Source organism: Aptenodytes patagonicus, chromosome 5, assembly GCF_965638725.1.
Source record: "Aptenodytes patagonicus chromosome 5, bAptPat1.pri.cur, whole genome shotgun sequence".
In the NCBI taxonomy this organism is placed as follows: Eukaryota; Metazoa; Chordata; class Aves; order Sphenisciformes; family Spheniscidae; genus Aptenodytes; species Aptenodytes patagonicus.
Genome location: NC_134953.1, coordinates 19,869,328 through 19,884,511, shown reverse-complemented (window position 1 = coordinate 19,884,511; position 15,184 = coordinate 19,869,328). Strand labels below are relative to the sequence as shown.

Genomic DNA, 15,184 nt, shown 5'->3' with positions numbered 1-15,184 from the left:
TGCAAATGTCACTCAAGCATCATCAGTAGCGTAGCAGCAAACCACCTGGTGCCTGCCATAGCATTCTGTTAACAAGCGGATGGAAAGGTTACATCGGGAAGTACGGAGGTAGTAGATTATTTGATTATACTCTCAGTAACTACCTGGGTAAAGACTTGCACTGGCCTTTCAAAGGAAATTCTGTCAAATACAAGAGGCACAATATTTTGGGTGTATTGTCCTTATAGCAGAGATGTGACACTGACTAATTTAGAAAACCTCAAAAATAACTGTAGGAGCTAGAAATCCCAGCCAGAACACACACGCACACTTGACAGATTAATGTAAAAAATTTAAAGTGGCTATTCAGCGTGTTTTTACTTTCCAGAGTCTATGGACGACAGAAATGGAAGAGAGGAAAGATAAAAGCTCGGCAAGTTTTAGGCTTTCTAAAATTTGTAACTTGATCATCTGGTCTTTGTCTTAGCTTTGGGCTGTAGTGGGGACTGCTGTTCCAGAACTGAAGCACACACTCTATAGCCACAATACTTTACAAGTCACATAGCACCGGCATTGCTCAGCATCTTTCAAGACAGATGAGTAAGAGCAGGCTTGCTAAGGACAAAGTAACAGACTTAAGAGTTGTATCACTAACAGAAGGCACTGCAAAGTGACTTAAAAATGGCACAGATGAGTTTGTAATCTGTTGCTGCTCACTGATTTCCAGATAACTGAGTTCAGTTTGCAAGCAGGAAGAGCATCCCTTCACGCGCAACAGCCAGCTGTTACAGACCAACTCAGCCCGAGTGCTCGATTCTCAAAGACAGCTCAGCAATCACCAAGGCCTACAAATCGATAGATTTTTAGAACAGCTCCATATGTCATGCCAAATCTCAGATTCTTTTCATCTTTTGTACCATCACCACTACTAAAGTTTCCATACCCATCATGATCACTGTACAACTTAGCAAGTTTGCTTTGGAGTCACTGAGTGGGTTTTGAGCACATTTAAACCTGCAAGGCGAGAGCAGCAAAGCACACCATAATTTCTTCACCATCTCTGGAAGTGCGCGGTTCTAGACACTATCCCCTTCAACACCTGGCTCCAGAATCATTGAAATATGAAGTCAATTGCTCACCTTTTGATCCAGACTGTAGGCCAAGATCCACTCCTCCTGCTTGGGGTGGAAGAGTAAGCTCTGGATATAGAAGTTTAGACGGTACTTCTGGTAGGTAGCGCCTTCATCAGAGCTGATGAGGATGCTGCTCTCAATCTCTGGATCACTAAGAAGCATGATCTAAATCAAAAAATGGAAGGAAAAGAGTTAATGGAAAAGTGGAACTGAACATCATTTAAAAGTGAGGTCATACAGCACTGATTCCTACTAGATGTATTCAGAACATTGCTCAACAGTGTAAACAGCCCATAGGATTTCCCAAATAGGGGTTTTTTTGGTGTTTCACTTCCATTTTATTTGGGGATTCATTCAATGATTCCTTTTTTTCATTTTATTTTTATCCAGATAAATTCAGAAAGCCCAGCAAGAATGAAAAATGCTCCATTGATATTGAAGCTGATTTTGGTTGTGTATAGCAACTTCAGACAGCCACACCAGGCTTACATGGTCCCTTTCCAATCTACCACCTCTCTTCCCAAATGTGGAATACTCTCTCCAAAAGTACACAACAGGGCACCCCTGAGATTTAAGGCTTACTATTTGGCAGAGGTACCAATGAGAGCATCACCTCACTGGAAACACAGAACACCTACCTGGATCAGCTGCTGGCATCTGAAAATAGTCCACGTGTGTGTGTGCAAACATTGATACACGATCTCATATATCATGCTTCCAATTTATACCGTAGGAGATATTCATTCACTCAGTGAACACATAATTTTCCCCAAGCACGGGAAAGTGTATGACCTCAATTTGTACAGGGAGGAAAACACTTCTGAGCCTCTAATTTTAATTAGAAAATTATTACCAATATTTTAAAATGGGTTGATTCCACATTATCAGATGGCATGCTCTACATAAATGTTATCAAGAAAAATGTTGTGGAAACATTAACACCATCTTATTAACATCTGCAGAAAACGACTTCACATTAAAGCAAATGCCAGTACCATAAAATAAAGGCAAACAGTGGGAAATAAATTAGAGCTGTGCTAAACACAGCAGGTTATTGATACAGTAGCTGAAACAAATATAGAAACTGCCTTTCAGCAGGAAAACAGATCCAGGAACTGCCTTTTTTAGCTAGCTGCACAATGATCAGCTAGCTGAAATCCACTGCAGTTTTGCTACACTCGCATGTCCATGTTAACTTTTCTTATCCAACTTCACAGAGCTCCACCTTCAAGACTACGATAGGGAAACACATTAATTTTGACAGGAAAAATCAGTTACAAGGAATGGTAAGACCCTTGGTATGTTAGACCTTGATCAAGCAAAAAATTTCAGCGCTTGTTTAATCTTAAGCACCTCATTAACTCCATGAAGTCACCAAGGGAAAGTGAATATAATGCAAATGGTTTCTGATCCTTTCCATTAAGAAATGAAAAGGGCCTTTAAAACTAGAACTGAATGTTGTCCTAGGGTGAAGCCACCTGTATGAATCCAGCTTGAGCTCAGAGCTCCTTTAGCAACCCTCACGTACACCGCTTACCAGCCTCATAAAGCAATCTCCACCTGTTCCCACAGAAGGCCACGCCACAAGTCCTGAAGAAGTGCACTTGCATTGTGCTGTGGTGCACAGCATGGGAAATGAGAAATGTCCCTGCAGGCAACTGACTCCCTGGGAATTAGTCTTGAGAATAGGTCCCAATGGCTTCCACCTAGAAGGAAGCTTTGGTACGTTTCTTCTTTCTAATCAGATCAAAATATGTATTTCATTTTGCTCCAAACAAGAAAGGTTTCCCCGCTATTTCAAGATATTTTTTCTGTCACTGGTGACTTAGACTTCAAAGACATTTTGTCCCCCAAGTATACCGCTGTTCATCTAAAGCATATTGCCTGTGCCAGACAGAACTGTAACATACTTTAGTAAAAATTGCTTGCATGTGTAGAATGGAAGAAGGATGTAAGATTGTCAATATAACAAGATATTCCAGAGAGATCTTACTTTTAAAAAGAAGGATACTTCAGGAATAAAAAGATTTTCCACCTGATGTTGCAGAAGGTTACAAAGTTAATAATGCTGTATATTAAAAGGTCAGTTAGAGTTCTGCCCTCAGATAAGGAGCACAAGACAGCTAACAGTTGCATAGACTTCATGTGGTACACACGCAAAACATCCACTCTGCCCTTTCACACATGATCTGCAACACTTCGGTGGATAGTTCAAGAAATGGGTCAGATGAGATGGAAAAGGTGATGTTTCCACCAGATGGTTCACAAAGCCAGGCAATTTGTTCCTCTGGAAGCATAACAGTGGTTGCAAGGTCAAATAATAAAACCATCAAGCTAGGAAAATTAACAGCTAGAGGGAAAGCTGGAAGAGTCTAACAACAGTCATACCTTGTTGTAAGTGCCATCGTATTAGTCACCCACCACCCTTCACCCAGTTCTGATATCTACTCTCCATTATTCAAATAGAGAAAAGAACACACCCAACATCTCTGTTGTCATCCATCCTCCCAGGCAAGGCTGATCCTACACAAAGCAGGATGGAAGAAACAGGAGGCTCAATGGGAGTGAAAAACAAAAGGCCACCACCAGTCATGTGGCTAGGACTGGTCCACAGTTTTGTTATGCGGCAAGCAGGAAAAGAAGAGTGGGAGACTCTGGGCTTTTATTTATTTATTGTCTTTTTTCTGCTGGAAGCTATGGGGGAAGGGGACAACTTTTGGTAGGGGAAATAGCAGGACATTTGTCAAAGGCCTGAAACTGCCACTTCTCATTATGGGACCAGGGCGAAGGTTCCACCTCAGTAGTGATTTAGATTAATCGCTTTTCATTAAGAACCAATAAACAAACTCCAGTCAGAATGAGCATTTCTGCCAGCACCCTGTGTTGCCATTTATAATTGCCACAAAGAATAGCAAAGGAGCACCAGAGAGTTGTCAAACGTAATTTATAGGTTTTTAAGATCTAATCATTTTCTATAATATTAAATTAAATGGCAGCCTTTATTAAAAAGGAAATTACATTTCACCTTGCTACATTCTAGAATATATATATACACACACACGCATATAGAATATTATTTTCATTTGCTGCCTTCTCTAGTTTAAGTGGAGAGGGGAAGAGGAGTCAGGATTGATTACTGCTAAGGGTAAGTCCTTGAAAACATACTCAAGATGAGGTGGTTTATACTACATAGTTTTTCCTCTAGATGCTATAGCCTGACCTCCAAAATTCAGTCGACAATGAATGGCAAGCACCAGACAAAACAAACCAGGCTGAAAATCAGACTTCAGGTAGCTCCTTAGGACATGAACGCAGAGGAACAGAGCTGCCTGGTACGTGGTGTATCTCCTTTAAAGCAGGAGCTTTGGGGACAATGATGACACATAGAGAGCTGTTCTGAATGAACTCCAGTTCAGCAGAACACCAGACACCAGCTGGGGAAGCACATAGAAGGGAGATGATTCGGAGAGGCCACTTTGCAAGAACAACATAAACTACGATGTACAGACTGGGATCTTTGGCACGTGATCAGGAAACACATCCAGCTCTGAATACCTCGAGGGGATTTATCCCAGGAAATAAGAAGCACAGGCTGCAGGCAGAAAGAACAAGGAAGGTAGGTGTCATACCTGTACCTGCCGTGACGTATTTGGTACACAAACCATAGAAGTAGCTAAGAGTCACTCAGATTTGCTGGAGAGAGTATAGGACCCTAAAAGGAGCTCTGAACAAATGTAGAAGTGGGGAGGAAGGAAAGTGACACCACATCACTGCACAAATCCACTAAAACGGCATGCCTTCTGATGGGGCTAATATAATAAAAACTAAGGCAGGATTTGTAACTAAGAATCTGAGTTCCTGCTACCCTGATTAAAATCCCAGGTGTGTCACTGGGTTAATGCAAACACCTTACTCAGTATTGGTTTCACATAGGCTATATCCAGATGGATGAGTCCAGATGGTGACACATTCCTCTTCCTCTGCTCCAAGCTAGCCAGGCACAAAGACGACTGTGATCTGGAATATTGAATCACACCCATAATGAGCTAGCACACTTCTCACAGGCACAACACTACAACATACCCAGACTCTACTGGCTTGGTAGGGTACAGGTAGCCTGAGCTCGTATCTGCCTGAATCTGCCTATTGCAGTTATGTCAAAGACTCCCCTATAGCTTGGCATTCAGTTCTTCTCCCAGCACCCTTCACGGCTCTGCCCCCACTTGAACAGGCCTGCTTGGCACATCACCGCTATCCTTCCTCTTCTGCACCCAAGGCACAAGAACAACCACCCCCACCCGCCCATCATATTACCTGTATCCATAGCATCAGATTCAAAAGCTTTATCACCGCTTTTGCTCCCTGGTTCTGTGTTATCCCAGCACAACAGAGATCTGTTTCGTACACAGCTGAATCTTTTAATAAACTATCTCTGGACAAAAAACGAAACAACATGCCACATAAAAGGCACTTTTATTAATATTAGTTTTCATTGAATTCTTTTATTTTCCTCAGCCAACATAAATTTTCACTGCAAATTACCAAAGCACATCTCTCTAAATCAGCACGGAGAAGTTTTATAGGTACAATATCTGTAGCAGTAGTACCACTGAGCTACATTAGCAGGAAGCATCCCAGTAAATGAATAAAGAAGACAGGTTCAAAATAAATGTCTTTTGTTCCCAGAAATAAGTAGATAGCATTAAACCATTGTGTACTGCCTTCTGATTTTCCTCTTCATTTTAATGCGCTTTTCATAAGCAGTCCTTTTCAGAGGTCCCAGTCACATTCTCATTCACCTATATAAAGTGCTGTTCTAAAAAGAAATAAACAAAACAGTTAAAAAAAAATCCACCTACAAATCACCCAAGGCTCCTTAGCAAAGTATTAGCAATTTGCTCTGTAGCACTGCATTGTCCTCTCCTGCAACTGAAAAGGTAGTTCTGCCACAAACACTGCTGCAAAAAACAGAAACTTTTACAGAATGTTTACAGCTTCATAGTGATTTCCATATTGAATGTGCTCAGCTTACATGTGAAAAGGCTTTTTTTTTTTTTTTTGGCCTCCTCCCACTAGACCCTCAACTCAGAAGCACTTCAGGTCCTTCCTAAAAAAAAACTTTAGGTCCTTCTTAAAGCCAGGCTACATTTACATCAACAGGAAAACACAAATCTGATTTAAAAAATAATTTTTTTTTTGTTTTGGTTTGGTTTTTTTGCTTTCCCATTTTGATTTAAAACATTTAAAGGATTGTGTGGTCCCACAAGACCTCCGGAGCTAAGCCTACTTCCCAAAGTTCTGTATTAGCTTTGAGTTTAAAAAGCCAAAAAGTTTCAACAATTTATGCTGAAATGTCAATGCAAACAGAGGATTTTTTGCTTTGTTTGGACGTATTATGTCCTTTCCTCCTTTTGAAACTGAAAAACCAAAACCAAACGACATTTAAAGGCTTAAAGATAGAAAAATCATTTTCTTCCCTCAAAACATCAGTTCATCACAAGTACGTTCAATGCGAATAGTTTGGAACTCTCTTATGGGAAAAGTAATTTTTTACTGCTGGAGCATTTTCATTTAAATGTTTGACCATCTGAAATTTCTCACTGGCAAATACTTGGTTATTCATTCCCCTCCCATTCTTCCTCTCTCCTACATCATTACTGCACTTTACTTGTCCAGCAGGCTAAAGGATGCCCTCGGAGGTATATACACAACCTTAACCTCTTAGAACACAGCTACACAGCATATCTGAAGCCCTTCTATGCCAATCCCATGGAGGACAGATGCAACTCATTGCAAAGAAAATCTCATCCTTTTTTCTTCCTTCCTCACCACGTGTCAGTTCAATTAAAAAAACTTCAGTTTAATTAAATCAGCTCAAACCCCTCTGAGACAAAAATGTATTGGTGTCACAAGTAACTGTCTACTTACCAGCAGAAGTAACGCCCATATAAATCAGCATTAAGCTAAAAATATCTTTGCATGATTTGCACCAGTTTAGAAAACACACCTTAACTTTACACAAACTTTTACAGAAGATGTTCAGAAATGGCTAGATACCTGCTCACTGCCCTGTAGATATACTGACTCCTGCAATAATCAGGGGAAAAGGAAGCCAACCTCTACTTTCCAGTCACCAAGACCAGCAAATCGGTCAGACAGGAAAAAATGTGATAAAAATCGGCCCTAGAGAGAAATCCTATTTATTTACATAGAAGTAAAGCAACTTAGTGATCAGCAGCCGTGACAAGAGGGACATCTGCTTTCTGGGAAGCCAAAGACGACAGCCATGAAGAGGGCAACAGCTTCCACATAATTACTAACTTTGCGCCCCAAAAGGAAAACGCTCATTGCAATCCCTTGTGTTACAGAGTAGCCCAGATTTGGGGCTCCTTCTTGTTTCACACAGCTCAAAAACTTCCTTAATGTTAAGGATAATCTGTGGGCATCAGTCAAGCAGTAAATGTGCACTGAGCTTTCATGAGAGATAAATTGTCTGGACCTACCCCATTTCAACTTCTTGTAACTTCACTTCTTATTGCCCGAAATTTAACATTAATAACAGATTTAATTAATGAATATAGCACCAGATCACCATTTCTCAGAACCATAACGCTGTAATCTTAAAGGATGAAGTGCACGGCACTCACTTTATAAGGGTTTATGAAGCATGTGTTATAAAAGTACCTCAACCATAAGGCTTTTATACCTTGGCACTCACTTCAATACAATCCCATAAAATCCAAGCAATCTTAAGCGTTAAAGGTGACTTTCACTACTGTATTTATTATTGGATAATGAAAAATGAGTCAGACACCCATAGAAACTGAGCAATGAAATAGTTTCCTGAGATTTTTGCATTGGGTCTGCATTATATATACCGTGACCAAAGAACCAAACAGCTCTCTCAAGACCTTTCAGGCACTTCATGCTAACCTCTCTCCAGAAATTCCTTCCCATCAGGACTTCTCTGTAATTACAAACCAACCTCTACTCCGCAGAATCCAATTGCTTGTCACTGAACTTTCCAGATATCAACAGCTGTTTCTGTAAGCATCCAACTCCTGTGAAGGACCTCCTCCATAGATTCCTCCATCTGTGCTTGAGATGGCAGCTCTCTACTCCAGTAAGTCGGGTTGAGAAGACAGCATAGATCTCTGACATTAATGTCAGGGGGACCCCATCTGTGGGTTCCCCATCTTTCCAGCATTGAGAATGATCAGAGCACATCATGCTGTTCAGGTTACATGCAGGTCCTATGTATTTGTAGAATGTTTTGTCTTTTGTAGAGGGTACATGAAAGAAGAGGACCATTACAAGGTAGAAAGTAATAAGCTATAAAATGAAAACTTTTTTTTTTTTTACATAAACCAGCAGGGTCTTCCGGTGCTACTGCGACACAAAAGAAGACATTGCTGGGGTGCTCGGTCATTTTCATGAACATCAAACCCTCTTCTGAAATGCAATATGTAATTATTCTGCTGTCCCGTTTTTACATATATTTAGACAGCCCATCTTCAAAATTCAGAGCAAGTTTCATCATAAGTTTTGTAAGTCGTACCACAACAATATTCTGTGTAGATACTGAGACCATTTTGTGAATCAGAAATGATGTAAGCATAAATCTGCTGTCCAAACAGCACACCCTCCCCACCAGGATCAAGCACCCCAGGTTCACTGTTTACTTGAAAAGCCCCTCAGCAGAATCCTGGTACTGTCAGAAATAAAACTAAGAGTTTTAGCTCCAACCAACCCAGTATGTGCCTTGTCTCAACAGAACTTGGAACCAGTAGTTCAAGGGAGCATAAGTCTGGCCTACAAGGATGAATAATCTACATGCATGAGATACTAGTATTACACTCAGACACTAAACATGCAATTGGAATATATAGTCCCAGCACGTGCTACATACAGTTGGCTCAGTCAGGGAAGAGTACACATTTAAGATTACAGCATCTCAGTAATTCTTTCATTTGCTTCTTGTAAAGACCAAAAAGGATGGAGATGCCAGAAAGACTTTCAGAAGATTCTGAGATGGAGCAGTTTGAGACTCTGAGATAGAGCAGTTTGGGGGCAAAAGAATGATTATCTATCATCCTCCTGTCTGAAAATCCATAGAAGAGATATCTTACATGATTAACTCTGAGAAAAGAGATTAGTAAAAGCACGTCAAATGAGGACCAGCACCACCTTCTCTAAGGAGATGCACATCAGCCCACCATGCTTGTTTACAGTGAATAACCCTCATTAATCTTTCTGACCTCTATTGTTTCTCATATCTAATTATATGCAGATTACAATTACAATTAATTGTTCAGATTTGTACAAAATTAAAACAGGCTCTTGGGTTTGCAGCCATACCTGCCATAAATTGCCATACCAAAACAAAACACTTCACAGAATTCCAAGCTCACACACCCCATCCCCTGTGGAGAGTGTGCTTCATTTAATTACCACCTCCAGCAGCTGCAGAAGAGCACAGGTGCACCTTGCAGGATGCCCTGAGGATCAGGAGCAAATCAAGGCTAAATTGGATACAAGACAAGAGCCCCTCAAGGAAAACCGCTCTGCCATCCTCCTTGGCAGGTGGGAAATGAAAATATATCATGGCTGTAAGACTTAGGCAAAATCAGAGCTGGGAAAAGAACTCAGATACTCTAAGGCTGCCGTCCTAATCTGCCCACAATGCCAAATCTCAGGCTGGATCCAATTTGCATGCACAGGAGTGGAATAAGCCATCGTACTAGACCCAACAAAGCAGAACGTCTCATCTTTGTTTTACTGCTAAGCAGGTCAGAACAACATGTCTCCCCGCTTTCTCTTGTCTTTTTGGCACTGGACACATGTACTTTTCACTTTTAATTACAAGGCACAGCAAGCAATGCTTGTTAAATTTCAGGTGCCAGTGGGGATGGAAGCCATCCAAAAAGCATGTTTTTGACCTGGCAAAGAGTGACTGATTGGCAAGAGCCACATGCTTGGTTGTAAATCCTTTTCATTGTCACAGCAAGGCAGAGTTTACCCAAGGTTAGTCCATTATACTCTTGTTAGAACTGCACATTCTCCAGCTCCCCACAGATCATCAGAGCAAAGTCCTCTGCCACAGTAATCCCACCTTCCTGAGGCCACTTTTGTGCTGCGTGCTGTTCAGCTATTTTGCCAAAGGCTTTTCCATATCACGGTATGTTCATGCATAGTTCCCCTCTACAAATTGCCAAATAGGTTACAAGTATCACCACTTATGGCTGGTTTTCTATATATCCAGTTTGACCAGCACTTCTATGACTGGGCCTGGACCAGAAGCAGAAGGAACCCAGGCTGGTGACCTTAGGCAACAACCAGTGCTTCCACAGGAAAAACAAACACCAAATCAGAAGAGAAATGTAAAGCTTCTGACCTATATTATGCTTTGCTCTGGAGTCTGGTATTTCTGCATTGCACAGTTCTGCATGATGCCTTTTTACTCTTCTGGATTCTACATAGGAAATCCCTAACTGTTGCAACATCTGACACATTGTTTTGTGGTCAACAGCTTTTTCTAGTGACACAGAACAGCTCTGATCCCGAACTGTGTGCACAGAAAGAGAAAAGCAGCATTCACTGTTATAATTATATGTTATTTGAGTAAATGCATAGTTGTGCTATTCTCCATAGAACTACAAAGTAATTTTCACCATTATGGTAACTTACTGTGTAAGCAGAAATAGTTACAGAAAATAATGTTATCAGTAAGGAGAGGCTGTGTGCACCACAGCTGCTGGAACTGAGAACACCATTTATATAAAAACACTCCTCTGATTATAGGTCTCACTTGGGAGAACACTTTATATGTGGGAATAAGTTTACTCACAGTAGTTGCCCCATCACAGAAAACAAAGATATGTGCATGGATAGTTACTCATGGGGGTAAACTTTTTGGAGCCCGTATACAGCAGTCTATTTCATTTGAGGACAGTAGAGTGTTTCATGACTCTTTAGAAAAATAAAAATTGTATTATGTATCTCCCTTGAGGCCATTAAACCTGAATACAATTTTAAATGCATCATTGCTTCTCCTCTGCTTACACACTTTATTTTTCTGCTTTTTAGTCAGATTGCAGAGAGAACATAGACAACAGTCAGCTTTATCAATGTTCACATCCAGATGCTAACGATCTATCTCAATTTATTTACCTGGCATCTATTACTCGTGTCTCTCACTGTCCCTAATGTACTTCTCCTAACATCCCCCCACTGGAGGAAGACGAGGAGGTAGGGTAAGGTCTATCCATTTTCTGGATGGAAGGCTGAGGCTCCCAAAAATTAAAAGTTAAAGTTACAAAACACGATGGCATTGCAGTGCTCTGCACAGTAGCACTCAGCTCTAAGCTATACACCGTGGTTGCAAGCTCTGCACGCTAACTCAGGTGCCAGAGATCCTAATATATGGGAAGGTTCAGGACCTAGGAACAGGATTCACAACTACCAGCTCACTGGCTTTGACATTTTCTGTTACATTTGCAAAATTAGCTTCCAGTGATACAATCCTTGCAGGTTTATGGTAGAAGTCTTGTCTGCGATTACACACCAAGAAGGTGAGCGACTGCCCCAGTGACTGTGAACCACAGGCGCTATGTCCTATTCCAACAGGGTCATTGATACCTCGCAGCCTTGGGAAAAATCACATACTTTCCTTTCCGTATCCTTCCACGTACACATATGAGCCCTGGTCACTGCAGCGTCCTGAAGAACTAGTGTAACAAGAAAGGGAATTGAAAAGGGGACAAAAGTTTTACCTGCAGCACAACCCTGACACTTTGGTTTAGGAATCAATTGGCAAAAGGATCCACAGTGCTGCTTGGGATAAAGCATTTTACACAAAGTTAATCACATCAGAGCTGAAGTCAGTTACTGCACTTACACTGTAAGAGGTAGATGCGCATATATGGCAGAAAGTGAGACAGTGTCCTGACCCTTCAACCACCAGCATGTACCCTGCAGATGCTGCTAATCTATTCTACTAAGAATGAGAATTTACTCAATGAGTAATGCTGGATTTCTTTATTCTTCACTTTGGAAAAGAATGAAATAAAATGACATTTTGCCACAGATTGTTGGGTTTGAGGGTTGGGGTTGGCGGGGCGGTGATCTTCCTTAAAGAAAAACAACTGTGTCCTGATGAACCAGCTCATATCACTAAAGATCAAGGTCAGAGCATTATGCAGTCTTCAAAAGACCCACCTGCCCCTTTTCCAAGAGCTGCTCTCCACCCATTCTATTATTTTTCCTCCTTTTTAATAACAGGACATGCTGACTCATTATTATTGATTGATTATCCTGCTATCTGTGAAGCACCATTCCCCTCCTTGTTAATTCAAAACTACCTCTTTTTTCATACTTCATAAATTAATATATTATTGGAGCTGCAGCAGTAAAGGAGATGGCCATGTTTCATACAGAGGTAGGGAGGGTGGAGAAAGGAAGGAGGTCTCATAAACCTGCCCTACACCAGGATCTGCAGCTATGCCCGCCCTGCTAACAGACTGGGTGTTAAGTACAAGCAGCCCCTCACAAGGTGATGCATCCTGACAGTCCCTCTTTGTCCCTGTAACCAAGGCAGGGCACTCTGGAAGCTCACACAGGTCCACTCCGCCCGCTTCATAAAAGCAATGGCCATGCTAAGTGGCAAAATTGCAGCTTTATTTTAGTGGATATTATAACTTCTGATCTGTCCTTTAACACTTGCTAGCTAAATTAGAGCAAACTACCTCTTTATTAAATACTGACAGCCAACTCTCAGAAGTCCAGATCTAAATGTGGATGTGACCTTTCCAGCTTTATACCACCTCTTCTCTTTACGACCTCGTACCATCCCTAAGGCTCTGTAGGGCCCTGACTGTAGCAATACAAGGTGAAGCAGGCGGAGAGAGCAACAGGAGAAGTGGACTGACTTCTGGAAGCCAGACAAGGCAGCCCTGTCATAGATGTGCACCAGTATCCTGCCAGGGTGAGTCTTACCTGATAACTACACTTTTTTCCCCCAACATTATTTGCAAGTCCTAGAAAAACAAAGCTGACATATTGGCTTGGGTTTCTCCCACCTTTCCCCCTCGCAACCTAACTCTCCAGCCACTCCAGTAGACAATGAAGTGCAGTAATACCCTCCTCAACCAATCTTGGGGTTTTTTAGGACGATGGGGATGGGAATTGTATGTTTAAAGTGTTTACCATCACAAACAGTGCCAAACACTGCTCACCCACTCGGTTTTTGCACACAAAGCAACCTCAGGGAAGTGTGCATGGTAAATAAGTCAAGTCCAAAGTGTCTGAATTCTGATTTGCCTTTCCCTAAAATATGTGCCTGCTTTCATTCAAGTGGCCAATTTTTTCCCAAAGCCCCAGGCAGCATCTAAGCAGGTATTTCAGGATCACAGTTCCAGTTCTTGGTGGATAAATGACATAGCAGGTGTCTGACTGCTTTTTTCTTATTTTACTTAAACATCTTGTGCCTACATGCTTACTTTTATCTAGCAGACTTGCAATATCTGTGAAGACTAAAATGACGTTCATTTAACAAAACATTTTTCATAAAGCCAACTTAGACAGCCCTCATTTTATTCCCTATCTTTATTAATTAAATCCTGCATTAGGTTTCCATTCGCTTTCAATACTTACCTCAGCACTAACTAAAAGTGTATTAAATGAGTTCAGAAACCTATGAAAAATGCAAGTAAAAGCTCTCGGAATGCATAAGTACAGAGACATGAAATGCAGATGCATAAAGGCACACACAGGCAACCCTAATTCTGGAATTTCATAATATATGAACTTTTTTCTTCATGAACACTGAAACGATGGCTTTCAATGTAATATCTTTAAGACAGGTATAAACAGAAACAGATACCCATCTCTCTTCTAACCCTCTCCCCTCCACCCCCATTAAATAAAGCCATATATGAGCATTTGGTTAATTATCTCAGTTGTGTTTATTTTTAGAAACAGCTGATGAGCAGTGGGTGAGGCTCCCTGGGGTTTGGGGGGTTTTGTTTGTTTTTTTAATGCATCTGCTTTTTCAGAGAATTAACTGAAAAAGCCCCAAGAATCTCCAGTTTCCATGTTCACAGATACCGAGGGACAGCCTTCCCTGGAGTACAACGATCAGATTGTCCCTGTTTAAGAAAGGGGAAAACTTCCATTGGGGATCTCTCATAAGCTTGGGTCCCAATTCTGTGCTGACAAATGGTCATATCCCAGACCACATTTATCTCTATGATTTATGTCGAGTCAGAAGTAGTAAAATTAAAACCTGCAAACAAACAGATAGTAGTTTGTTCTTTCTTTACATGCAGGAGCCTACAGGTCAGGTCAGGTCCCAGTGGGGCATCTGACATGCTAGGCCCCACAGTCCCAGGCTGCAGCAGGGCAGAGCACTCTCTCACAGGAGCCCCTTGACTACGAAGATCCACAAGGAGACACAATCCCCAAATATAGTAATAATAATCATTAAAACAATCAAAAAAACTAACAAACAAACACAAACCTATTTGGGCATACTGAAAAAGACCCTATATTTTAAGAGTATTCTAATAACACTCATATTTTGCCTTTACATCCCAACATCTTCCATTCATTGATCTTGAACCATGCTTAAAACACTAATAAACTAAGTCATCCAGCATCGGGAAACTATATTTCTTACATAGGAAAAAGGTCAGAGAAACCTACTCTGCAAACGTGACTTTTCTGAATTCAAAATAGACAATAAAAATCCCTTCAAAAAGGAGAAATTCCTAAAGTCCTCTTCTCCCAAGTATTACAACACATCTGTAACTCAAGAGATTTCTTTCTGTCGTGGTTTAATCTCAGTCGGCAGCTGAGCACCACGCAGCCGCTCGCTCACTCCCCCCCGGTGGGATGGGGGAGAGAATCGGAAGGGTAAAAGTGAGAAAACTCGTGGGTTGAGATAAAGACAGTTTAATAGGTAAAGCAAAAGCCACGGATGCAAGCAAAGCGAAACAAGGAATTCATTCACTACTTCCCATCGGCAGGCAGGTGTTCAGCCATCTCCACAAAAGCAGGGCTCCATCACGCGTAAC

The 15,184-nt window shown here is 41.2% G+C and overlaps 1 protein-coding gene across 1 annotated transcript in view; it reads right to left on the bottom strand.

Annotated features, from left to right (window-relative positions):
• Nucleotides 1-15,184, bottom strand: part of SORCS3 (sortilin related VPS10 domain containing receptor 3) — a 314,167-nt gene that overhangs the window by 140,080 nt on the left and 158,903 nt on the right. Inside the window, exon 4 of the mRNA XM_076338968.1 lies at nt 1,119-1,277. Coding sequence (XP_076195083.1) covers nt 1,119-1,277 — 159 coding nt within the window. The remainder of the gene's footprint in view (nt 1-1,118; nt 1,278-15,184) is intronic.